At 54.1% G+C, this 25,725-nt stretch overlaps 1 protein-coding gene across 2 annotated transcripts in view; it reads right to left on the reverse strand.

Annotated features, from left to right (window-relative positions):
- The window catches only part of FBLN1 (fibulin 1), an 81,021-nt gene that overhangs the window by 13,983 nt on the left and 41,313 nt on the right, over positions 1–25,725 (reverse strand). Inside the window, exons 14-16 of one of the 2 annotated variants that reach the window (XM_043880909.1) lie at positions 24,096–24,219; positions 6,854–6,996; positions 4,706–4,837 (exon numbers count right to left, since the gene is read on the reverse strand). In XM_043880909.1, coding sequence (XP_043736844.1) covers positions 4,706–4,837; positions 6,854–6,996; positions 24,096–24,219 — 399 coding nt within the window. Of the gene's footprint in view, positions 1–4,705; positions 4,838–6,853; positions 6,997–16,109; positions 16,561–24,095; positions 24,220–25,725 lie in introns of those variants that run through there. The other variant, XM_043880910.1, reaches the window with a different exon arrangement.

Below are 25,725 nucleotides of genomic sequence, written 5' to 3' on the forward strand. Positions count from 1 at the left end.
GGCAGCACCCCATGTGCCCCCGCTGGCTGCTCTCCTGTCCTTTTAAGGGGCTCCAAGACCTCACCAGCTCTCTAGCCCCAAACGGCCTCCTCACAGTGGCTCATTTATCACCTAACAACCTGCCCAGCTATGTTAAAATACATACAACTCCTTCTGGTCCTCATACCCCGGCAAGGCAAATATTACTATGGCAATCTCACTGAGAAGAAAACCGAGGCTCAGAGAGGTTATGAGACCTGCCTGAGGTCACACAGCTAGAAACAGACAACCAAGCAAGAACCAGCGCTGGGACATGTGACCCCAAGTTCAGCGCTCCAACTGTGGAAGCAGGGACTCCAAGGTGTTTTGCCCTAAAAGGGCCACCCCAGCCATTGATATTTTTCAAAAGTGAAATAGAGTAACAGTCTTTGTATTCTCACAAATAAAACTTAGAAGACTCTTTCAAAATGTACATAAAAGCTTTTGGTTCCCTTTAGGAAGGGGAGTGAGGATATTGTTATGAGGGTGGTGACATACGGGCCAAATTCAGAGGCTTCGGCACAGACAACGTGGGCTATGGGAAAAGGTTTGGGTTCCATGAATACTGACTTCCTGCACACCTACTACGTGCCAGGTGCTGCTCGGGGCTTTCCTTATCATTTCATCTAATGACAAGAACGGTGTCTGCAACTAGGGACTATCCCTCCTCAACCTAACCCGTGTCCATGCATACGTGCTCAGTCACTCAATCGTGTCCCACTCTTTTGCAACCCCATGGACTACAGCCCACCAGACTCCTCTGTCCGTGGGATTCTCCAGGCAAGAATCCTGGAGTGGGTTGCCATTTCCTCCTCCAGGGGGATCTTCCCAACCCAGGGATGGAACCCACGTCTTCTGTGTCTCCTGCATTGGCAGGCAGATTCTTTACCACTGCACCAACTGGGAAGCCTTCCAAGGTGAGCTGGACCATCTCCATTCATTCAGACTTTATTGGGAGCATGGCTGGTTGCCATGGTACCCAGGCAGGAGCTGAAGATAGGAGCACCTCTGATTCTCAGGGGACCCAGCGGCAGATGAGGAGCCCAGGGAACAACCCAGAACAGACTGGACATCCAGCACGCCTGCTTGCCAACTGACACTGAGGCTCTTCGGTTTTTTCCTATAGAAACGGTGACGTCCACCAAGGATGGAGAGGGCCATTCACGAAATCAACCTGTGGGTCTAAAAAGTAGCTTGAGCTGAGCGCTGTCTAGTTCCTATTGGCTTTGGGGAGGTTCTAGTAGAAATTTTGGCAAAGTACACCCTCCATATAGACAGATATTTTTTCCTCCCTGTCCTTAGAAAAACAGTTAAAAAGGAGTAGTGAGCAAGGAGGGGTCAGGGAGGGCTGAGGCTCAGATACCACCAACCACCCAGGGGCCTGGGGAGTCCGGGGGGAGGGTCCCCCGTTGCTGGTGGCTGAGGATACACAAACTGCACCCACCTCACCAGGGCCCCCCGTTAGTTATCTCCAGGAACTATTACCTGAAACACCCCTTCTGGAGCAGCCCCTGATCACAGTCGGTGCTCTGCTGGGTGGAGAGTGAAGCCGGGGTTGGATAAGGAAGGCTTTGTAGTGGCCCGAGAATACCTCAGGCATTAATAGAGCATTTTTTGCACAGGTCGAAAATGCATTCTTCATTTTTCATTGACAGCTGGTGAAAGAGGAATGTTACAGGGCGGCTGCACCCGGCTTTACGGAGAGAGCAGCTCAGCCCTGCTCAGAGCTGCCTTTATCCCTGCGGAGAGCTGGTTTTTAAAGGACGCATTAGGGGAAGGTCTGGCCCTTCCAGGTTCTTAATCAGTTTGGAGAGCTTTCTCCTTCTGTTATCTGGGGGAGCAACGACCTTCACTGTGTCATGGTCTCGGCGGCTTGTGCATTGGCTAATTCTCTGGGACACAAACTCTTGCTAACTCTGCCCGGGTCAACACCAGCCGTCTGATAATTCCAGCTCTGGGTATCTGGGGAAGACTGGGCTCTAGGCCTGCTCCACCTCCAGCAGCAGGGGTGCCTGGAACAAACCACACCTGCCTTCTCTGGCCATCGGTCCCTCCTCTGTTGATGGGAGACTCCCAACATGTCACAGAGTGTGGCGGTGACGAAGAACTTGCTTCCACACTGAGTGTCAGCTGCTCCTTCACGTGCATCACAACCCAGCTCAGGCCTCACCTCCTCCAGGAAGCCTTCCTGACCCGGTGCCCAATGTCCATTCGGGGTAAGGCCTAGAGTAGGCAGGGGTTCAGCCTATGAATAGGTGTGGCCCCTTCCCAGGTGCTGCAGGCAGCAGGGGGCTTCATGGGGGGAGGCCTGAGAGGCCCCACAAGACACTTTCTCCCTCTCCAGGGACTTAGAGGGTTTCTATCTAAGACATTGCTTGAAACGAGGATGCACAGCCGAAAACACGCCTGCAAACTTCCCGGGCCCTGCGGTTTTTGTAGCTCAGTCTCAGGCGGTCATTACCTTAGCTCCCTCCTCTGCCCGACGGAGACAGTCATGGCCCCAGAGGCGTCTGCAAGGACCAAGACGGGGTGCGGGGGTGAGCGTGCCCAGGGACTGTTCTCACGCTGCTCAGCCTGGGCTAGAGTCCAGCGGCAGAACAAGCCATCACAGGTGGACAGGCCCGTGCCCAGGCCTGGCGTGTGCCAGGGCGGCTACCCTCAGAGCCCAGATGCTCCAGGGGGCACAGAAGTTCTTTGGGGCAGGAGAGGGGCTGGGGGGGGATAAGGAAGTCCAGGCAAGAGGCCCCAAGGAGAGAAACAAGGCAGCGACCTGCGGGTATAGAGACGGGGGCTCAGCACAGCCTGGGTCACGCCCCAGGGAGACGCCCGTCCCCTCTGGCCTTCGCCCTCCACATGGGAGAGCTCACTGGCAGGCTCCAGAGGCCCAGCCAGACGAGACGTCCGGCAAATGGACTGAGACCCTGAAGACACCAGGCCCAGCCTGGGCCAGCCTGGGCCCTCCTCCGGCACGGAACCCGAAGCAGGGCCCGCGGGGCCAAAGGTGGTGAGGAGAGGACGCTGTGCCTCCGTAGGTGGCACCTGTGGTTGCCTCTCACACCGGGGTCTGTCCCCTCCTCGCCAACCCCCTCCCCAGCCCAAGTCACCCTGGGAAGACCGGCCAGGCCCCCTCACTGCTCGGGAGTCCCCCTCCAAAAAGAGTTGGAAGGGGTGGCCTCCGGGAGCCTCCAGGCTCCGAGGTGCCAGGATTTTCTGTCCCAGTGGATGGGAACCCAAGAAACACAAGGTCCCAGGTTGGTTCTGTTTGGAGTATCAGTGCGGCTAGAAAAATGTGCTGTGAGCACTGGCTCTGGGCCCAGCTGCGGCCCTGCCCCTGGCTCAGTCACTCCAGGAGGGTTTAGCTGGGAACCGAAGACACAGCACTGTCCGGAGTCCCCAGCGAGGCCTCGCAGCTGCTTGTCACTGTCTCTCCACCACTACGTTCCCATGACCTGTTTCTGCCTCCCCGCCGCCACCCGGTGGAATGCAAAGCCCTCAGGGGCAGGGGCTGCGCGGACCGAGCCATCTCTCTATCCACAACGCCAGGCCCAGGGCTAGTGCAGAGAGGGAAAAGCCCAGAAACGCAAAGAATGAACGAGTGCGTCAGAAGGTTCTGACTCCATCTCCTGCGGTCCAAGAGCTGAGAAGTGCCCCCAGGGCGGCCCAGCCTCAAGCACAAGGGCACCCCTAGGTGGGCTTCTGTGTGCAGGTGCCCGCGAGCCACTCACCAACCCCCACGCCGGGAGGGAGGGCGGGGGGGGGGGGGGGTGGACTACACAAACCCTTGACCCTGCCTCCTGCTGCCTGCCCCCATCTCCAGGCGCCCGAAGGTCCCGTAACACGTCGCTCCACTTAACAGTGGGGGAAACTGAGGCCCAGGGCGGGCAGTGACTCAGGGGCAAGCAGCAAGTTCTATGGCTGCATGCCCTCCCCTCGGAATCCCAGCGAGGACTCCTGTACTATTAATTGTAATTAACTAATTATTCTTGCTGCCAACTGGCGGAGGAGGAGGCCAGGGGAGGGGGGCCCCCAGATGACTCAGTCATGTTTACAACATGCAAACCCATTTAAGAGCTTGTAAAGTCGCTATAAATGGCTCTTTGGCAACAGAGGAGTTAACGATCCCGTCTCCGGCTGCAGCTGCACAACGGTCGGTCGGGGCTGGGGGCCTCGGGGACGGGGTTCTGAGAGCCAACAGTGCCACCTACAGACCACGTTCCGTAACACTCCGCTCAGGCCCAACAATATCCAGGACCTAGGAGACCGGAAGGGGCTTCCCAGGAGGCTCAGTGGTAAAGAACCCGCCTGCGATGCAGGACCGAGGGGTCGATCCCTGGGTCGAGAAGATCCCCTGGAGAAGGAAATGGCAACCCAGTCCAGTGGCCTTGCCTGGACAATCCCACGGACAGAGGAGCCGGGCGGGCCACAGTCCACGGGGTTGCAAAGGAGTGGCACAGGACTTAGCAGCTAAACAACAAACCACAGCAGCAGCTGGGAAGACGGAGAGCAGGTGGCTCCACCCCCCCGGACGCTCCTCGCACCGTGATTGACAGGCGGGGGTTTCCAGCTGGGCCCTGAAGGACCCAGGGACCCGGGTGGGAGCCGGGCTGGTCTGCGACAGGCCGCGGCTGGGCCACAGGCTGGAGGACCAGGGGGCGTCTGGGTGCACCTGCTGTCTCCGGGCACTCACCCACAGTCATGCCGTCCATGTAGCGCTTGATGATGTCGAAAGAGTCACGGAGGTTCCCGTCCGTTATGTCGAAGATGATGTCCGCGTGGTTGGCAGGATAGGCAGGCGTGATGGCCCGGAGGAAGATGATCTCTGCCAGAGAGAAGTGAGGCATGAAGAGGGTGCAGCGCTGGGCCCCGCAACCCCGGAGGGGCCTGACCGAAGCCCATGAGGACCCAACACAAGGACCCCGTGCGTGGAGAAGGTGCAGGGGTCCCCAGGGACCCCAGGTCACAGCCTGTCCCCCCTTTGCACCAACGGGGAAGCTGAGGCCTGGCGAGACTTCGGATCCTCCCTGAAGTCATGGAACGCATTAGCTGGCAGGGCCAGCGCTAGGAAGTAACCGGTGACTGCTCAGGAGTCTCCCTGAAGCTGGGAAGGTGGGGAAGGGGGGCGGGCGACGGAGGTGGGAGAGAGGTCAAGATGGTCCCTGCCCCACCAGGATGGGGGTCGAACAAGCCCCTCCTCGGGCTGGGTCCCAAGCGGGTGTGTGGCTGCGTCCACCTCCCAGGCCACCTGATGGTAAATCAGGCCTGGGAGCACAAGGGCCCAATTTACACCAGCTCTGCGCAATCTGGGGTGGCGGGGGGAGTCCTCTCTGAGCCTCAGTCTCTCCACCATAACGTGCAGCAGGCGGCCCGCCACTGCCCACCAAGGGTCCTCTCCACGGGAACAGTCAAGGTCTAGGTTTCCTGGCCCAAGATGCCGACAGGTACCTCTAACCACACCCAGCTTCCCGTCACAACAAACTGTGGGCCAGCACCGGCCGGGAGGCTGCAGCACGGGGGAGAGGGATTTGGGAAGGATCTGCATGGTCTGGGGGAGCCGGTCACGGTGCACGAGGCAAACCACAGAGCCAAGTCCGCGCCGCCCTGCCAAGGTCCTGTGCCTCCCTTTTCTAGAGGGACGAGGAGGTGGGGGCCGGGGGGGCAGGGCGGGCAGGGCCACCTCTGCTGCAGGTAAGCCCGTCCCTGGGCGCCTCTCCTGCCCTCCCACCCCCACGGCCAGGCTCAGTGTTCCGGTATGCGCACCGAGTCACTCCCCGGACCCCGTGGCCATGTGCAGACACAAGGCAACCTGTCCAACCTCCCTGAGACGGACGGAGCACTCTTGTTCACCACGGCGTCCCAGAGCCTGACACCCAGGAGGCTCAGTTGGCCGAATGAATTCTCATGGGGAGCTCTTCCGAAGGCCGCAGGGGAAGGGTGAAGACTCCACAGAGGAAAGGGGTGTCTGGAGGCCATGCCGGCCCTGGCACGTGGGCCGCACACCCCAAAGGAAGGCACGCAGAGCAGCTCCCCGCCCGCGGCCTTCTGCCAGGCCTGGGGAGCCCGCTGCCCTGGCCCCGCGTGTGGACAGGGGCTCTGACGGCAGGTCGACACTGCAGGTGGAGCTGCCGGGGGCGGGTACTCTGACCCCTTTACCGCGGGGTTCCCTGGAGTCGGCCTAGCCACACCAACCCACCTGCCCCTCGGTCTCCAGGACGCAGCTTCTGTGTGCAAAAAGCATCAGTCACGACCCTCTACTGGCTCCCAAAACCTTGGAGTTGAAGCCCCAACTCCAAGTGCAGGCTCCCGTCTACCTTCGCAGCCCATCTCTTGCCAAGCCTCCACCACTCCAGCCAGAAAAACTTGGCTTCCTTCCTCAAAGACCTACACTCCCCACTCACCTCCAGATTTTCCGGAGGTATTCTGATTTGGCCCTCTCTCTCACTCCCCACTTCCCTACATTAACCTCCTACTGGCCCCTCAGGACCCAGAGTAGGGTCACTGCCTCCTGGAAGCCGTCCCTGATAACCCCACACTTGGCAAAGAATCAACACTTAATAGCTATTTGCTGAACGACTGTTATCCCCCAAATGAGATCCACACCCCCTCCACTGAACTGAGGGCAGGGAACAGGCAGAACCCGGGTTGCCTTGTGGTCTGAGGATACGGAGGAGATGCAGAAGCGGGGCGGGGTCAGCATTCCAAGCCCCAAACCCACATCTCGCCAAGGAGCTGCTCCTGCAGCCTCAGCAAGGAGGCTGCCCTGGCAGGGATGGTCCTCCAGACGCCGGCCTCCGCCAGGACCCCCGCACCGGCTCCAGACTTGGGAGCAGCCACTCACCTTCGGGGCGGGTGAACTCGCGGAAGGTGGGCAGCGAGACGACGGTGTGGGAGACGGTGTGCACCGGGTCCAGCACACAGGCGACGTCGTTGGGGCGGCAGGACTTGATGCAGCGGACGGTGTCTGTCTTCTCCTGGCGGAGCCTGAGGAGAGCCACAGCACGAGAGGGGTGGGACGTGTGGAACCAGGACACCCACAGAGACAGGGCCCCGGGCCCGGGAGAGAAGCAGCTGGCTGGGCAGCAGCACCCGCCCCAGGCTGGCTCCGCCATGGGCCTCCCAGCCCAGCTGCTCCGAGGGGATGCTTCCGGGTCCTTCTACAAATCGGACTGGGAGTCAAACCCCCGAGACACACCCCAGTTTCCAACTGCTCCAGCCAAGATAAGCGAAGTTTTGCTATTTACCAGCTGCACGAACTGAGCTTCAGTTTCCACAACTGCAAATCACATTCATTCATTCACTTGCTCAACAAGAGTGTTGGGACTGTCTGCTGGGTGCCACACACCAGGGACACCAAAAGCAAGCAAGGGAGACAAGGTCCGGCCTTCCTGGGACCCCGGGTCGGGGGGGCGGTCACAGGTAAAGCATGCAGCTCTCTACCCCACACAAAGCAGTCAAATCTCCAGTGTCACGTATGTGATGGACGGGGAGGAGTGGCCTGATTTGCTACAGGTGCAGGCATACTTTTAAAAACCTCTTAATCATAAAATAAAACACCATGTGAGAGTTACACAAAGCAAAGTTACAGCTTAAAGAGTATTATAAGGCAAACTGCTTTACAATCAGCACCCAGGTCAAGAAAGAGAACTTCAACCTGGCACTCAAGGCCGCTTCGTGGGCCCAGATCTGTCTTAACCCTCTCGTGCACCCCCAAAGTAACCCCTGTCCTGTCTCTGCCAGCAATCGCCTATCTGGGTTCCTTTATGTCTGTAACACACATGTGCATCTCGAGAAAATCACTTAAATTTGCCCATTTAAAAAATTGTGCTGTATCTTTCATTTATTTATTTATTTTTGCCGTGCCCTGTGGCATGAGAGATCTTAGTTCCCTGGCCAGGGATTGAACACATGCCCCTGCATTTGGAGCACAGAGTCTTAACCACTGGACCACCGTGGAAGTCCTTATTCTATCTTTATTTATTTTTTTTCTGGCTGCCTGGGTCTCCACTGCTGCTCACAGGCTTTCTCCAGTTTTGGCGAGTAGGGGCTACTCTCTAGTTGCGGTCATTTCTTTTGATGTGGAGCATGGGTTCAGTAGTTGTACATGGGCTTAGTTGCCCCGAGGCATGTGGAATCTTCCCGGACCAGGGATCGAACCTGTGCTGCCTGCGTTGGCAGGCAGATTCTTAACCACTGGACTACGAGGGAAGTCCTCTCCTGAGTCCTTTGGACTCAGCCCCAGGAATCTCTGATGGCTCTCTTGCTATCTGGCTTAACAAGGTGTTCCAGCCTCATCTTACACTTCTACTGTCCCAGCTATTTCCAAGAAGTGTTGGGTTTGTTTTTTGTTTTTTAGTGGAAAATGATATTTCAAGACCATAATCTGGATGCCAAGAATGCTCAGTGCTACTGAGTTGGTCACTGTTTCTAGGCCTCTTCAGTGGAAAATTTTAGAGATCATATACAGTATGAGTTCATACTGATATTTACAGTCAAAACAAGAAGCACATAGGTTTTTACTTAACCTCTCCTATATACCAAAGGAATCTCCTTTTTTCCATATCAAAATTCTGGCTCTTAAGAACACAGGATATGGTAGAATGTCCCATAATTATTTATTTCAGTTTATTCCATATTTTGACCCAGTAGTCTCAAAATAACAAAACTAAAATTACTACCACTAACATAATTACATAATTACTTAAAGTAATAATTTGGGGGTTAAGTTCTCCTTATTCTACCTACAATTTTAATAGATGTGCTAGATCTACATAGTCTGAGCCTACAGTGATTCATACTATACTTTTTTTTTATAACACTCATTTAACTGTAGTACTATGAGTAATTATGTTTAATGCTTTCAGGCTGACAATTTTGCATTAGTGCTAATAGTTTGTGCCCTTTGTACATAAAGGCACAAAGACTTCACTGGTAGCTCAGATGGTAGAGTCTGCTTGCAACTTGAGAGGCCTGGGTTCGATTCCTGGGTCAGGAAGATCCCCTGGAGAAGGAAATGGCAACCCACTCCAGTATTCTTGTCTGGAAAATCCCATGGATGGAGGAGCCTGGTTACAGTCCATGGGTTCACAAAGAGTTGTACACGACTGAACGACTTTCACTTTTGTACATAAAAGTCTGTTTTCTTGGGCATAAAATCCTTGACTTACATTTTCTTGAGTATCCTAAGTATTAATTTTCTTCTGGCATAAGTGTTGTTGTGGATAAATTTGATGATAATACAGTTTTTTCCCTTATAAGTCTCTTGCTGTTTTTACCCACAGGTATTTTTGTTTTCTCTTTATATCTTGGTGTTGGCTGCTCTGAGTCAATATGTTCAAATATATTGGGTGTTCATTCAATATGGAATTTTAAATCTTTTTCCTAAAATATCTGTAAAGTCTCTTGAATTATCAATTTTAGTAATTATTGCCACCCTCCTTTGTTTTGCATTAATTCTTCAGAGATTTCTATTACCTGTAAGTTGGATCTTCTTTGTCTTCAACATCTGTCACTTTCTCTTCAAGTCTTTTCATCTCTTTTGTTATTTATTTTTCAACTTATGAGAACTTTTTTCCCAGCTTTTCCTTAAGTATTTATTTCTGAAACTGCTTTTTGCTTTAATTTAAAATAATTTCTTGAGTCTCATCACTTCATTTCTCAGTTTTTCCTAATTCTGGCTTACATTTTTCCTTCATTTTTGGTTATATTTTCAATCCTTTTAGTTTGTTTGATTTAGGTTACAGCTTTGATCTCCTCTGTAAGCATATCTTCCTGGAATACTTTCATTCTCCAGAGGGATGTCATTCTGTTCTTTATTCTCTTTTTTTCCTACAATAACTTTATATGAGATTTAACCTGGACACTTCTTGGCTAACCATTTTTATATGAAATCAATGTCACATAAGGGATGGTCCACACTTTTCCTGATTTCACAGGGCCCCTTCATCTGTTGTTTTTGGCAGCCTGCTCTTTGACAGGCCTCTACATTTACCTGGAGCTTCATTTTCCACAATAACCTCTTTCCTACTCAATTTTCTATTTCATTTCCAGCAGTTTCTTCATAGTATGAGATCCTGACTTTCAAGGAAGCCTTGATGGCCCAGTTTTAAAAGTTTAATGGGGCTTCCCTGGTGGTCCAGTGGTTAAGAATCTGCCTTGCAAAAACTAGGAATAAAACTACCATATGATCCAACAATCCCACTACTGGGCATATACCCTGAGAAAATCATAATTGAAAAAGACATATGCATCCCATTGTTCATTGCAACACTATTTACAATAACTAGGACATGGAAGCAACCGAGATGTTCATCAATAGATGAAAGGATAAAGAAGTGTGGTATGTATATACAATGGAATATTACTCAGCCATAAAAAGGAATGCATTTGAGTCAGTTCTAGTGAGGTGAATAAACCTAGAGCCTATTATACAGAGTGAAGTCAGTCAGAAAGAGAATAACAAATATTGCATATTAACACATACATATGGAATCTAGAAAGATGTACTGAAGAACCTATCTGCAGGGCAGCAATGGATACACAGAGAACAGACTCACAGACACAGTGGGGTAAGGAGAGGGTGGGATGAATTGAGAGAGTAGCACTGGAATATAAACATTATCATATGTAAAATAGACAGCCAGTGGGAATTCACTATAGGATGCAGAGAGCTCAAACGCGGTGCTCTGTGACAACAGCGATGGGATGGGGTGGGAGGGCGGCTCATGGAGGGGAAACATGTATACCCATGGCTGATTCATGTTGATGTATGGCAGAAGCCAACACAATATTGTAAAGCAATTATACTCCAATTAAAAATTAAAAAAAAAAAAAAAAAAAACCTATCTTACAATGCAAGGGACTCAGGTTCTATCCCTGGTCTGGGAAACTAAGATCCCACACGCCGAGGGGCAACTAACACTGCACACTGCAGCAAAAGACCCTACATAACACAACAAATATCCTGCTCGTCACAACTAAGACCTGATGGAGCCTAAAGAAATGTTAAAAAAAAAAAAATTCCTGGTAGCTCAGCTGGTAAAGTATCCGCCTGCAATACAGGAGATCCCGGTTCGATTCCTAGGTTTGGAAGATTCCCCGAAAAAGGGAAAGACTACCCACTCCAGTATTCTTGGGCTTCCCTGATGGCTCAGCTGGTAAAGAATCTGCCTGCTATGTGGGAGACTTGGGTTCTATTCCTGGATTGGGAAGATCCCCTGGAGGAGGGCATGGCAACCCACTCCAGTATTCATGCCTGGAGAATCCCATGGACAGAGGAGCCTGGCGGGCTACGGTCCATGGGGTCACAAAGAGTCGGACACGACTGAGTGACTAAGCCCAACACGGCCTGCTCCACCCCTTCTTCAATCCTTGCACACACTGGCCACTGCAGTGAGCAAAGTGGCTCCCAGCCTCAGCCACTGTTCTCAGACTGAGCTACTGCGCTTTCTATAGGACACTGCTGACTGCCTGAGGTTCTTTCACTGCTTCCTCCCGCATGGATGCCAATACCATGTGGGTGGATTTCATTTGAACTATATGTGGGGGTTGCCTTTGTTTAGTTGGAAACATTTCCCATGGATGAAAAACTTTCTTATCTGGTCATCCTGGTTTTGCTTAGGACCCGGAAAACTTCCAAAATTATGCTGCAACGTCATCCCAGATGACTGTGCTGGACAGTCTGCACACGTCACTTCCTTGACTCTTCACAGCTCTTCCCTCTTCGCCCCACTGTCTCCTTCCTCAGCTAATAAAACACTCTTGTTTTTCACTTGAGAATTTTAGAACTGGGCTGGTATGAAAGGAAGCTCTTCCTTTGAGAGGAAGCTAGAGTAACAAGCTGATGAGCACTGAGTGATCCCGGCAATCCTGCCCCCTTTTGCCTCATGGGGCTGGGTGTCTGAGAACAGGCTCCAGAGCCAGGCTGCCTGGGTCGGAATCCCGCCCCACCTTCTATCAGCAGGGGGACTTTGGGCGGGTTACTTAACCTCTCTCTCCCTCCATGTCTTCACTGTGAAATGAGGATCATAACAGCACTTTCCTCAAAGGCTCCATGAGGGTTAGTTAATTGCCTGGCCCACAGAGGCACTGCCTAGGTGTTAGCTGTGATAGTTGTTAACTATTTTATCATTATATGATAATCATAATTATCATCCTTCACCTTTGGGCTTCCTGGTGTCTCAGTTGGTAAAGAATCTGCCTGCAGTGCAGGAGACCTGGGTTTGATCCCTGAGTTGGGAAGATCCCCTGGAGAAGGAAATGGCAACCCACTCTAATATTCTTGCCTGGGAAATCCTGTGGAGAGAGGAGCCTGACAGGCTACAGTCCATAGTGTTGCAAGAGTCAGACATGACTTAGCGACTGAACAACACCACCTTTGGGAGCTTGGTTTAGCATAGTGACGATCAGAAGTGCACACACATGGGACTTCCCTGGATGCCCAGTGGTTAGAATGCTCTGCCTTTACTGCCAAGGGCTCAGGTTTAGTCTCTGGTGGGACTAAGTCCGTGTGGAACTGAGATCCCACAAGCCACGTGGTGCAGCCAAAAAAAAAAACAAAACAAAAACAACAAAACTGTACACAGAGGTCCAAGAGTTGGAAGGGATGGCAGCTCTACAAACCCTCTGAACTTTCATTTTCCATTTAAATCAAGATCCAAACGAACACTTGAGTACCTTCCAACGAATGGAGACACCAACACTCATTAACTGCCTACCACAGCCAGATGCTGCCTTGTGTGTAAGTAACTTCATGTCATTTCCAAAATAGTTCAGGAAGTGGGCCTCAAAGCTCTGAAAGGCAAATGACTCATCCGAGATCACAGAACCAGTCAATGGCAACAAGGACATTCGAACTCTTGTGTGTCGTTTGGTTGGGTGGGTGGGTTGGCTTGTTTTTTCTGCCCTGTGTGATCTCAGCAGGATGATACAGGAATACTGCTACATATCCTCCAGGGACTGCAGAGAGGTGAGCGGTCAGGTAATTCAGATACCGCCATCCCCATGTGTGCACTCAGGTACACACACAAACACATCAGAGGTGTTCTCGAACGGAACAGGCCACCTGAAGAGGTAGGAAGTCCCACAAACAAGGGAAAGTGCAAGCAAAGCTGAACAGTCAGTGGAAACGTAGAGGGGATTCTGGCAAGCCTTATAAGGTCACCGAAAGGCTTCTAAAGCCCCCAAGAACCCCCCCACATCTTAACACTCCTAGGGGAAAAGAGCTCCCCCAGCCTCAATAAGCAGGACCACGATGAAAGAATAGTAAAAGTTGCTCAGTTGTGTCCGACTCTTTGTGATCCCATGGACTGTAGTCCATGGAATTCTCTAGGCCAGAACACTGGAGTGGTAGCCTTTCCCTTCCTCAAGGGATCCTCCCAACCCAGGGATCGAACCCAGGTCTCTGGCATTGCAGGTGGATTCTTTACCAGCTGAGCCTCCAGGGAAGCTCAGGAATACTGGAGTGGGTAGCCTATCCCTCCTCCAGTGGATCTTCCTGACCCAGGAATTGAACTGGGGCCTCCTGAATTGCAGGCGGATTCTTTACCAACTGAGCTATGAGGGAAGCCCCCAGATGAAAGCCCCAGATGAAAGAATAACTGAATACAATGACGAATCCCTGCTGTGTCTTGTTGATTTCACAGAAGAGGTGGTATTTGAACTAAGCCTTGAAAAGACTATCCACCCTCCATCCATCCATCCATCCATCCATCCATCATCCATCCATCCATGTTTATTCAGATGTTTACTGAGCTCCTTCTACAGGCCAGACATTCTGAAAAGTATAGAGAATACAGACACAATCTCTGCCTTTAAAAATGTGATGGTAAAAAGTAACAAAAACAAGGACTTCCCTGGTGGTCCAGTGGTTAAGACTCGCACTTTCTGTGCTTCCACTATGGGGGGCGTGGGCTCGATCCCTGGTTGGGGCACTAAGATCCTACATGGTGCATGACGTGGCCAAAAATAAAATAAAGGAATTGATAGCACCATTTAAAAAGTATTAAAAAAAAAAAAAGAACAAGATGACAGGGTAACTGCTCTGATGGAATACACCTGGCTCTGGAAAGCTCAGATTAAGGATAGCCTTCACCAACAAGGTGACTTTTAAGCTACTTCTTCAGGGAGAATGGCCATTTGCAGGAGGAAGGCATGGCACATCTATGGCCTGGAGAAAGCGAGTGTAGAGAAGGGCAAGTGTTCTGCGTAACTAGAACACTGGTCACTAGCAGGGGGTGAGCCAGAGTTGGGAACAGGTGGGAGACGTGGCTGAAAAGGAGGGCAGAGGCTGGAGCAGACAGGGTCTCAGGTGCCATTCCAAGGGAGTTGGGCTTCATCTGCTAGTCATACAAGGTTCTAAAGAGGGGAGGGACATAACCAGACTGGTCCTTCAGAGAGGGCCTCTGGCTTCAGCTTGGAAGATGGGAGACTGCAAGCTGATCCAGACCAGACATGTTCAGAGAGGGGTCTGGGAGACAGCAGGGGTTTGGGAGCAAGTGTATGCTCCTGAGGCAGGTTACCTGCTGCTTCTGTCATGGGGCACGGTGCACGGTGTTAACTGTATACCTGTCCTCTCCACTAGACAGCAAAGCGGGCCCCTTCCCCATCTTCTTCCAGGCCCAAGTAGGAAGGACTTTAGGCCCCTCCAGTATCCTTTACTTGATTCCTCTTGACATTGTCTTCTCCCTTTCATATTCCTACTTGAAAACAGCATCTGCAGCCACAGAAATGCTAGACGTGCAAAGCAATGTTGGCAGGAAGTCATCCACTCCCTCAACAGACAGGAACAGACACCTATGGATGCGAGCGCTTGCCAGGAGCTTAGGGACACAGCACTGTATGAGACCAACTTGGTCCCTGGCTCCCCGGAGCCTTCTGGATGGTGGGGGGTAAACAAAAGTGAAACACAGGCAAGTGGGACCTGTAAACTATGAGCATCACAAAGGCAGAGGCAGGAGAAAGACTGACAGAAGAAACATAACCCACGGGTGTCCAGGGAGGCCCAGTGGCGACAGGAACACAGTGACTGAGGTTCAACCAATATTCAGGCCAAGGGTGAAAAAGCATGTGCGAAGGGCCTGTGGCAGCAGAGAACTCAACAGTGTGGTTCAAGGGAAGCGAGGCGAGGGAGAACTTTTGAGGTCAGACTGGAGGTGGACGCCAGGGATAAATGATGCCGTGCCTTGAGAGGCACACTGGGGCTTGGCTGGGATCATGGTGGAAGATATCTTCGCAGAGAGGCAGACTGATCGAAGCTCATGTTGGCGGTGTTGTGATGGAATGGAACAGTCAGAGTTGTGCCATCAGCAAACCAGGGTTTGAAGACCAACTGCGTGACCTTGTGCACATCACTCACCCCACCGAGTCTCTCTGGGGACGACACACCTGCCCCACAGGAAGGGAAGTAGCGCACATGAAGGCCCTGGGGCTTACTGAGGGGGTCCCATGAGTGACACATTCATCAGGCTCCCTTTGCCTCCTCCTGGTACATAGCTGGGGTCCTCCGTGGAGGGAACCAACCTCCCTTAGGTAAGGGCTGCATCTAAAACGCTATGATCGCGTTAAGTGTTCTTCCACAAGTTCGGGCTTCTCGTCAAGACAGAATGGGAAGTTTGAGTCTCAAGATGGAGCTTTTATGGTCTCGGTTAAAGGCTCAGCTCCTGGCAATACAGTGAGGAAAGGCTGGGGCCAGAAGACCTGGCTCCTAGACTGCCTCCTACCATACACAGGCCGAGTCGCCTCGGCCAAGCCCCTCCCCTTCTCTAGGCCTCAGTGTCCACATCTGTGAAGTGAGAGAGGAGGGAGCGCAGCCATCCCTAGGGGCCTCCTTCACCTCGTCCTTGGGGCTCAGCACAAGTGGGGGACAAAGAATCATCTCAGATGAAACACCCGGCCTCGTTCTGCACTGGCCTGGGCTCCCTGGCGGTATGGACTGTGACTCCCACGCACAGGGGCTCCTGGGCGAAGACCCCTCACTGAAAACACTCCTTAGCCACCCTTGGGGGGGGCCAGGCAGTGCTGGGCTCCCCCTTCCCCACCAGGAACAAGCAGCACAGACACTCCCGACCGCACCAAATAAAACCAAGGCACGCCAGCCATGCTGTGTGGGATTGCCCGCTGAGCCTTTATTGGCATCCCGGAGGGGAGGGTGGGGAAAGCAACAAGAGGGGCCCCTCACGGCCCAAAGCGCGTGCTCAGAGCTCTGCGGATACAAAGATGTAAAGCTTGGCCACAAAGGAGCTGACGGTGCCGTGGCGGGAGAGGTCCATCCTGACGGTCAGGAGCATGTCCCTGGGCTCGGGGACGGGCTTGGTGAGGGCCACCACCCCGCTGTGGTGGTTCACCTTCCGGGTGGTGAAAAAGCCCTCCTCGTTGCCGCCGGTGATGGCCAGCTGCATGCTGTCCCCGGGGACGACACTGGAGGGGCCCATGCGGAAAACCACGGCGGGCACTTGGATGTTGGTGGGGAAAGAGAGGTGGTAGTAGGTTATTCTCAGAGGCAGCTTGGGGCACTCCTGATTCTCATGGCAAGGCAAGCGCTCACAGCGGCTGCAAGAAAAGTGGACAGAGAGACAAGGAGAGGGTTAGGGCCCATTCAGCAAGCAGAGAAACAACAGAGCGTGGGGCAGGGTAAGCGGGGGGCCTGCTGGGCGGGGCCTCCCGCCGCCCCTCTGGCCAATCAGCCAACGAGAAGAGCACCCCTCACTCACCTGTGGGAGGTGTCGGGGACCTCCAGCCGCGACTCAGGCACTAGCCTCTTCCAACACCCTCGGGGGGCGCTGGGGGGGCTGGGGTCGGGGTTGTGCCTGGAGCAAGGTGTGTCCCCTTCTCACCGGCAGAGCCCCACCCAAGGCTGTCCTCACCAGGCACACCCTGCCCTCTGAGTGTCGTCCAGGCTCCCAGCTCCTCGCCCAGACAGTGATCAGGGCGACACTGGGCAGCTGTCCAGGCCAGCAAACATGGCTGCCGCCATTTACAGAGCGTTTGGCTATTCGTCAGCACGCCTTTGGTAGAGTGATCACACCCACACTGTGAGGGGGCATTGAGGGCCATTTTTCAGATGAGGAAACTGAGGCTGAAAGAATCAGTGGCTTTCTTGAGGTCACAGAGTGTGTAAGGAAGCTAGATTTGTGCTCAGTCAAGTATTTTCCTGTCTTTCCTCACTAAAGCTTTGTACTCTAGGCCCAGTTCCCTGCCTGTATTCACAGGACCAGCCAAGGCTTGGGGCAGAGATGGAGACAGGTCCTAATTTCCTGTGACAATATGAGGAGCGGTTTTAACTTCCTGTGACAGGATGGAGACACGTCCTAACCTCCTGTGACAGGTCCTACCTTCCTGTGACAGGATGGAGACACATCCTAACTTCCTGTGACAGGATGCAGACAGGTCCTAACTTCCTGTGACACGATGGAGACAGGTCCTAACTTCCTGTGACAGGATGCAGACAGGTCCTAACTTCCTGTGACAGGACGGAGACACGTCCTACCTTCCTGTGACAGGACGGAGACAGGTCCTACCTTCCTGTGACAGGACGGAGACACGTCCTAACTTCCTGTGACAGGACGCAGACAGATCCTAACTTCCTGTGACAGGACGCAGACAGGTCCTAACTTCCTGTGACAGGACGCAGACAGGTCCTACCTTCCTGTGACAGGACGCAGACAGGTCCTAACTTCCTGTGACAGGACGCAGACAGGTCCTACCTTCCTGTGACAGGACGCAGACAGGTCCTACCTTCCTGTGACAGGACGCAGACAGGTCCTACCTTCCTGTGACAGGACGCAGACAGGTCCTACCTTCCTGTGACAGGACGCAGACAGGTCCTACCTTCCTGTGACAGGACGCAGACAGGTCCTACCTTCCTGTGACAGGACGCAGACAGGTCCTAACTTCCTGTGACAGGACGCAGACAGGTCCTAACTTCCTGTGACAGGACGCAGACAGGTCCTAACTTCCTGTGACAGGATGCAGACAGGTCCTACCTTCCTGTGACAGGATGCAGACAGGTCCTACCTTCCTGTGACAGGACGGAGACACGTCCTAACTTCCTGTGACAGGATGCAGACAGGTCCTAACTTCCTGTGACAGGATGCAGACAGGTCCTACCTTCCTGTGACAGGATGCAGACAGGTCCTACCTTCCTGTGACAGGATGCAGACAGGTCCTAACTTCCTGTGACAGGATGCAGACAGGTCCTAACTTCCTGTGACACGATGGAGTCAGGTCCTAACTTCCTGTGACAGGAGGGAGACTCGTCCTAACTTCCTGTGACAGGAGGGAGACAGGTCCTAACTTCCTGTGACGTGATGGAGACAGGTCCTAACTTCCTGTGACAGGACAGAGACACATCCTAACTTCCTGTGACATGATGGAGACAGGTCCTAACTTCCTGTGAGAGAATATTTATTGCTTCTAAATTCCTGTGACAGGATTATGAGGATAGGTTTTAACTTCCTTTGACAGAATAAAGACAGATTCTAACTTCCTGTGACAGGATGGGGACAGGTTCTAACCTTCTGTGAGACGATAAGAACAGGCCTATCTTCTGTCTCTTGAACTCCATCACAATGAGAAGGCAGCTGCCTTAGAAGCAGAGCCAAGGTGCTGAGCCCCACAGGACTTGACAGAGCGTGTCCCAGGAAGTTTCACCATCTTAACTGTGCTTGGATTCTCCAGTTGGCAGTATCTACTACTTACTGTCCTTGTCTTCCATCATGCCTCCATTTCAGCTTTTCAGTTTCCAAGCCTCGTGTTGGGTGACCAGAACTTATTTAACACTTGGCATTTATTGTTAGCAAGCACTGTCTCTTTTTACATCCTATGCCCAGGCTCTTTATCAGGACTCACTCACTGGAATCCTTTCATTTACTTGGCCGTTTACCATTTTGAGCTCTTAGAAATGGCAGCCCTAGGAATGAGCTCCATGCTAGTACAGGCATGTGACAATCAGGAACACTGAAGACGAAGGTTTTGTGAGGGAGACAGCTCACAGGCAGAGGAGAGCAATGGGAAAGAAAGCAGGTGTGGGTACTGCTGAGGGGCAGCCCACCCCCACAGACACCCAGGTCCAGGCCAAATCGGGGTGCGCCAGGTGACTGTGGAAAAACCATGGAACATGCCTGGCCTCGTGCTGGGTAAGTCAGAGTTTCTCTTTCCCCAAGCTCCCCTTGCTGTCCCACACGATTCTTGTTTTACTAACAGGAAGACCAAAGCACTTGTCCATGACTCCACAGTCTGTACTGAATGGCAGAGGCAAAGTTGGCCCGACTCTTTGTGACCCCACGGACTGTAGCCCGCCAGGCTCCTCTGTCCATGGGATTTCCCAGACAAGAATACAGGAGCAGGTTGCCATTTCCTACACTAGGAGATCTTCCTGACTCAGGGATCGAACCCATATCTCTTATGTTTCCTGCACTGGCAGCTGGATTCTTTATCACTGAGCCATCTGGGAAGCCCTCACTTCAGAGGCTGTGTGTACACACACACACACACCCAGCTGCTCTGGGAAGCCCTCACTTCAAAGGCTATGTGTACACACACACACACACACACACACCCAGCTGCTCTGGGAAGCCCTCACTTCAAAGGCTATGTGTACACACACACACACAACCCCAGCTGCTCTGGGAAGCCCTCACTTCAAAGGCTATGTGTACACACACACAAACACACACACAGCTGCTTCAGGAAGGGCCTGGTGGATCTGGCCAGCAGGTGGTGCTAGAGTCTCCATCATGTGTGTTAAATTTTCCCACGTCTCCCACGTCCAAGATCAGGCTTTTGACTTGCCAGATGATTAACACGGCATGTGTGGAAGGCAGGGAACGTGAGGTGTGTGTGAAGTTCTGCTATCGCCCCCACAGCCATCATACACCAGAGAGCAGAACACTACTTCCTCCCCGATGGTCTCCACACCCCCGACCCCACAGAGCACCCACGCCCTTCCTCCCTCTGGGCATTTCTGGGCCAGGCTCCTTCCAGACCACTCCATTCCCACGGCTCTTCGGCTTTGTCTCCAGTACCCAGCATCAGCTTGACACTCACTACGTGCTTTATATTAATACACGTGCACAAGTAAATTCGGCCCTGATTTTCCTGGTCAGTTGCAACTTCAATGACCCCACTCTGCTCTACCCCATACTTACTAAAAACATCCCAGAAAGCGTAACTACTGCCTCTGGCAAACTGCCTGTCAGACCGGGGGCGGCACTGAAGTCTTTGTCAGCTGGTGTGTATCGATGGAGGAGGGGCCGTCGCCACCGCATCTATCACAGAGCAGAGGAGGCCCAGAACCCGGGGACCACCCACCTCGGTTTCCATCTCGACCCGCATGAGAGAACAACGTGCCCCAAGTTTTCAGTTCAACGACTTTACTCAGGACACCCCAAGTTCCACGGAAATGCAATTATTGGAAGTCACCACACACCAGAGAAGAAAGGTCCTCAAGGCCAGCGCCTTCTCCTGGGAGGTATGGCCGCCTGAAGCTCACAGCCGTCCCCGCCGGCAGCTCCTGTCGTTCTGGACACAAGCCCCAGGAACTAGCCAGGGCAGGTTGCCACCCACTCCGCTCACCGGAGTCACACCCTGGGGCCGGGAGCTGTGCCAGCTAAGGCCGCCAGCCTCCCTCTGGCCCCAGCGTCTGAGACCCTGGGTCTCGGGGTCTGCCCCGCTGAGGGGGTAAAGAGGATGTTTTCGGTCCCATCCCGGGCTCAGGGACACTTTGAATATCCCTGCTGTGGGGAGGAGGGAACTGTGTGGTCAGGATCTTAACAGCCTGGTCAGTCCTTGGGGCCCAGACCTGCGGTCTGTGGCCCGGCCTGCTGGGTCATGCTCCAGTTACCGCCCTTCAGCCACCGGGGAAACTGGCCAGAAGGAGACTGTTTGTGGAGAGAGAGAGAGAAGGCTGAGGCCCAGCGACAGAGAGAGAAAGAGACAGACTCAAATCCTGCTGGTCAAAGCTCCCTGAATGTTAAACCATGGAAGTGCCGGTTCCTGGGTCCTTTCTAATACAGCGCTTTTAACTTGTAAAAATTGCTTTCTGAAGGTCAGATAAATTCTTTAAGAGGGTTTTTGCAGAAAAAGAAAAGGGCCGTGAAACAGAAAACTCCAGTCTGAGGAGTCCGCAGGGCTGAGAGGCTCAGCTTCGCCTCCCCTGGCGCTCTGGCCTGTGTCCTGCCCACATCTACACGACGTGTCAATGGCCCTAAGCTATCGGGGCTCCTGTGCTTCCAGAGACACAGCCCCCCCGATACATGACAAGGCAACCAAGACAAGACCCCCACCCCCCAAGGCCTGCCAACTGAGGATTCCAGGCCCGGCCCCCACTTCCTGCGCCCAGCGCTGGGCTCCTAGCTGGCCCATGATTCCTCAACAGCCCTTCAGAAGCCGAGTCTCGTCTTCCCGTCTGAGGACTGAGCGACTCTAGACCCGGACGGTCACACAGTCAGCCCACAGGCACACAGTCAGCGCAGAGCCACAGCTGCAGTTGCTCTGAGGAACGTCTGGATTCTGAGGATGAGAACAGGGTGGCTGGTGGCCATCCTCCTCACCACCACTCTGTTTCCCAGGCACGACGCTGGCCGTGGGCTGGGCACCCGGAGCGTCACAGTTAATCCTCAAGGCGCTGACAAGTAGGTATTGTCAGCACGTGTTACAGAGGAAAACGGGCCCCAAGGTGACCAAGACCCCAGATCACGGCACCGAGGAACAGGAGAGCCAGGCGGGGAGGGCAGGATGGGAGTCCCAGGCCTGGTTCCTTCCTCCTCCAGGCAGATTCCCAGGTTTTGTCCTGAACCAGACACCAGGGCCACCGTCTGCCTTCCTTCCGTCCATAAATACTGGCAGTAAAACGTGCCTGGGGGCACCTACCCCCAGCCCCCCAGGCTGAACCCAGAGCGAGCCGTATCCCCACAATCGCAGGTCATCCAACAGGAACCCAGAGGGCGACACCACAACGCCTTTACAGTAAGAAGTTTACGGGACCTGCTGACGGTAAAGGGCAAGGTCAGGGGACCTGGAATGGACCGAGCTTGGGAGGCAAACCTAAGTGAAGCTGACACCAAAGCCAGATCGTTCCAGAATGCCACAGCATCTCCGTGAGGCTTGAGAACAGTGAGGGGTCACAGACCGGACCCTCAGGGCAGAGGACTCACCTTTCCCAGCTCCACCCACCTCCCAGCCTCTGCTCTGGCCACTGGGTGGCACTGGCAAGCAGCACCTGCTCAATGGGTCCACAGTCTTCCCTGGAGGGGCTGCTCAGAGCCTCAACGCCCCCACCCCCACCTTGACCGTGGATGGCGCCCACTTCCTGCGCTTAATACAGACAATGATGGTGCTCCCTCCTTATCATCCCCCAGGGAGCAGGGTGATGAACCCAAGTGATGGGGACAGACCACGCCCTGGAGCATCAACCCCTCAGTCAGCAGGCGTGGTTCCTTGCTGGGGCACCCCATTTCCTGGCTGGAACTCCTCTGTTGTCCTTTAATGCAGGTCCACGCCCATCCCACCTTCCACTCCCTCCCTCTCACCAACTCTAAGTACCCCTGCCTTCTGTTCCCAACCCCGCCGCTAGCCGGAAGCCCTCCTTGATGAGAGCACACCTGCACTCTGCCCACGGCTGTTTCTGCATGGGCTCCTCCTGGGCTCAGAGCAGGGCACCAGGGCCCTTTGCAGGCCCACTGTCTGCCCAGGTGCCCGCACACAGTAGGCTCAAGGTGAACAGTCCCCAAATAAGTAAAACCGTCCCCAGCTGCGGCGCGGCGAAGGACTCCACAGCACCCACGTGTGAGGACCGGGGAGGGGAGCCGACCGCAGCCACAGTCTCAGCATGCGATGCCAGCCTGCCCACCCCCAGCGTCGGAGGCGTGAAGACCCCGTGCAGGGCAGCCTCCTCCTCCCCGTTTGCCTTTGTGACTGCACCTGAGTCTGAGGTCGATAGCAACCAGCCCATCTTCCAGAATCCTCGAACCCAGACACAGACAAGGGCCTGGGAGGGAATGAGGGAGCATGGACAGACAGACAGGAGCAGCTCAGCCTCAGAAAAAGGACATGACCGCTCTTTCCGGCTCAGGAGCACCAGCACTGCCTGTTGTATAAGCCCCCGGCTCTTGGAAGGCTGAGTGCTGGCAAACCCAGCCCTGAGATGGCTTTTCCCTACTGGCAAGAAGGCCTGCTAGGGAAACAGAGAGGGTGGGGAGGGGGTGAGGCCAGAGGCTGAACATCCCCGATGCTGCGAAGAACAAGAGCATCTCCTGCTCTAGCTTTAGGCCAGAACAAGTACACGACAGGGCCTGGGACCCTTGCCCCAGATGGCGGGAGAAGCAGGGCCAAGGTCAAGAGGCCGAGTCTCCCAGGCAGCCTGGCTGGGTGCTGGCTCTGCCTAGGCCAGGAAGGAAGGGATCCCGCATCCACGCTCCTGAGATCGGCTCCCACCAAGGAGCTTTCCCTGAAACGATCTCTGGGGGCAGGAAAGGAAACCCAACCAACAAAGCAAGGGGTGGGGTCGTGTGTGGCAAGACCAGAGGGTCGTTACTGCTCCCTGAAGAGCAGGGTTTCTGGACACCCCAGCAGACATCCCATGGCCTGAGAGTCAGTGAGCTTACAATGACACATGGACACACAGCTTCAAGCTGAGAACCCAGACCCTTCTGTGCTGTTCCCACACCATCACTGGGTCGGACAGAATCTGGTTTTCAGGTGTGACCCACCCAGAGTCATCGCTACCTCCATCCGAGTCGGCACGCTCTGCCTTCTGCATCCCACAGAGGTGGACACTGAGGTCCAGACAGCTGTCCCCTGCCCAAGGCTCCACCCCAGGAAGCAGAGGCCAGGTTTCTGCCTGGCTCCACGTGCAGGCGGGTCAGCGAGGAGGCCCGCCGACTTTCAGCCCGTTTGAGCCCAATTTCCTTCTCTGAGACCAGTCTCACTGGCATTTAGGCGCCTGAGAACCAGGGATCCTTGAGCTTCCCAAGACCCACGTGGGAGGACACAGCTCATGAACACCCCCTTCCGCCTCGTGTAGGCCGGGAGCCCGGCCCCCAGGAAGGCCGACACAGACAGATGAGCGCGAGGCCCGAGGAACTTACGTGTCTGTGGAGCGGCGGTAGTTCTCGGGACACTCGAAGGCCAGGCAGCGGAAGCCGCCCTGGATGTTGAAGCAGGTCTCGTTGATGGAGCAGTTGTGGATGCCGGTCACACACTCATCAATGTCTGCAGGAGACCCCAAGGCAGCACGGTGAAGGCTGAGGCCCCCCAAGCCATCCCCGGCCCAGATGGGGGTGCCCAGGGTTTGGGGGATCAGGTCATCCTTGCCCTCCGTTGGCTGCTCTCCTGAGCACAGCCCCGCGCCAGCTCTTTTGTTTATAGGAGATTTAAATTTAATTTACCGACTATTCATGATCCCTGGAGTGAGCATAGTAACAACAGCAACCTCTAAATGATGGCCCTTGAAGTGTTTTACAGGAAACACTTGATTCTCAGTATAATTAAATGAGGCAAGTACTGGTTATTATCCTCCTTTTAGGAGGAGCTCATGGGCTTAAGTGACTGGTTTAAGGCCACACATTTTATAAGTGGGGGACCTGAGTTTTGAACCCAGGCAGCCAGCACCTCTCCAAGGCTCTCAAGGTACATCAGCCTTACCTCACATGCCACTTCTAACATCTGAGGAGGGAACAGGCAGAAGCCACTAGCCCCACGTTACATATGAGGAAACTGAGGCGGAAAGGGAGTCTATGTTGTGCCCAGTTTCCAAAGTCAGTGGCCATCTGGGTTGGACCAGAACCAGGCCTGGGGCACATCAGGAGTCGTCCCCCACCCCACAACTGTCCGGAGCAGCCAAATGGTGGGTCCAGGGGACGTGACCATACTAGAGGCATCAGCTGCATGTATGCGTGCTAAGTCATTTCAGTTGGGTCTCTTTGTGACCCCATGGACTGTAGCCCACGAGGCTCCTCTGTACATGGGATTCTCCAGGCAAGAATACTGGAGTGGGTTGCCATGCCCTCCTCCAGGGGATCTTCCCACCATAGGGATCAAACCCACATCTCTTTTGTCTCTTGCATTGGCAGACGGGTTCTTTACCACTAGCGCCACCTGGGAAGCCCTGAGGCATCTGTGAAGAGGTGCCAAATCCTGACCATTGGTGCAAAAACAGCAGGCCCCAGTCTCAAAGCCCGAGAGAGGCTCAGGAATGTGTTTTCGCTGTGTCTGGCAGGACCCCAGGCTGCGGTGAGGGCGCCTGGCCAGGTCATCTGCTCCTTCAGAAATGTGCAAACAGAGCGACTTCCATCCGGAGCTCTGGATAGCCGAGCAGTCCCTCCCAGCAAACGCCGCAGCTCCTGCTGCCTTTGATCACAGTCTGCAAACCCCCTTCATGACCAGAAAGGACATCTGCAGAACCCCGGCCCCCAGAGCCTCCGGGCCGCCAGCCCCGTAGGAGGCTCGCTGCAGGGGCTGGACAGTCCCAACCTCTGATTCAGCTGCCGCAGCCATTGCTGAGGGTAAGGCCAGCACGCCCGTTCTGGGGTTGCTCATTCACAAATATCTCCTTAGCTCCCCTCTCAGTAACCCAAGAGACAGTGATGCGATGACCCCTGGCGTGTTCTTAGAACCGGGAGCCGAGAATAGGATGCAGGCCACTCACCCTTCATTTAGCCGATCCCTGGCCCCTGCGGGAACCCCGGCCATAAAGTTCTTCGATACAGAGACCTCAGG

This window comes from Cervus elaphus, chromosome 22, assembly GCF_910594005.1.
Source record: "Cervus elaphus chromosome 22, mCerEla1.1, whole genome shotgun sequence".
Classification (NCBI taxonomy): Eukaryota; Metazoa; Chordata; class Mammalia; order Artiodactyla; family Cervidae; genus Cervus; species Cervus elaphus.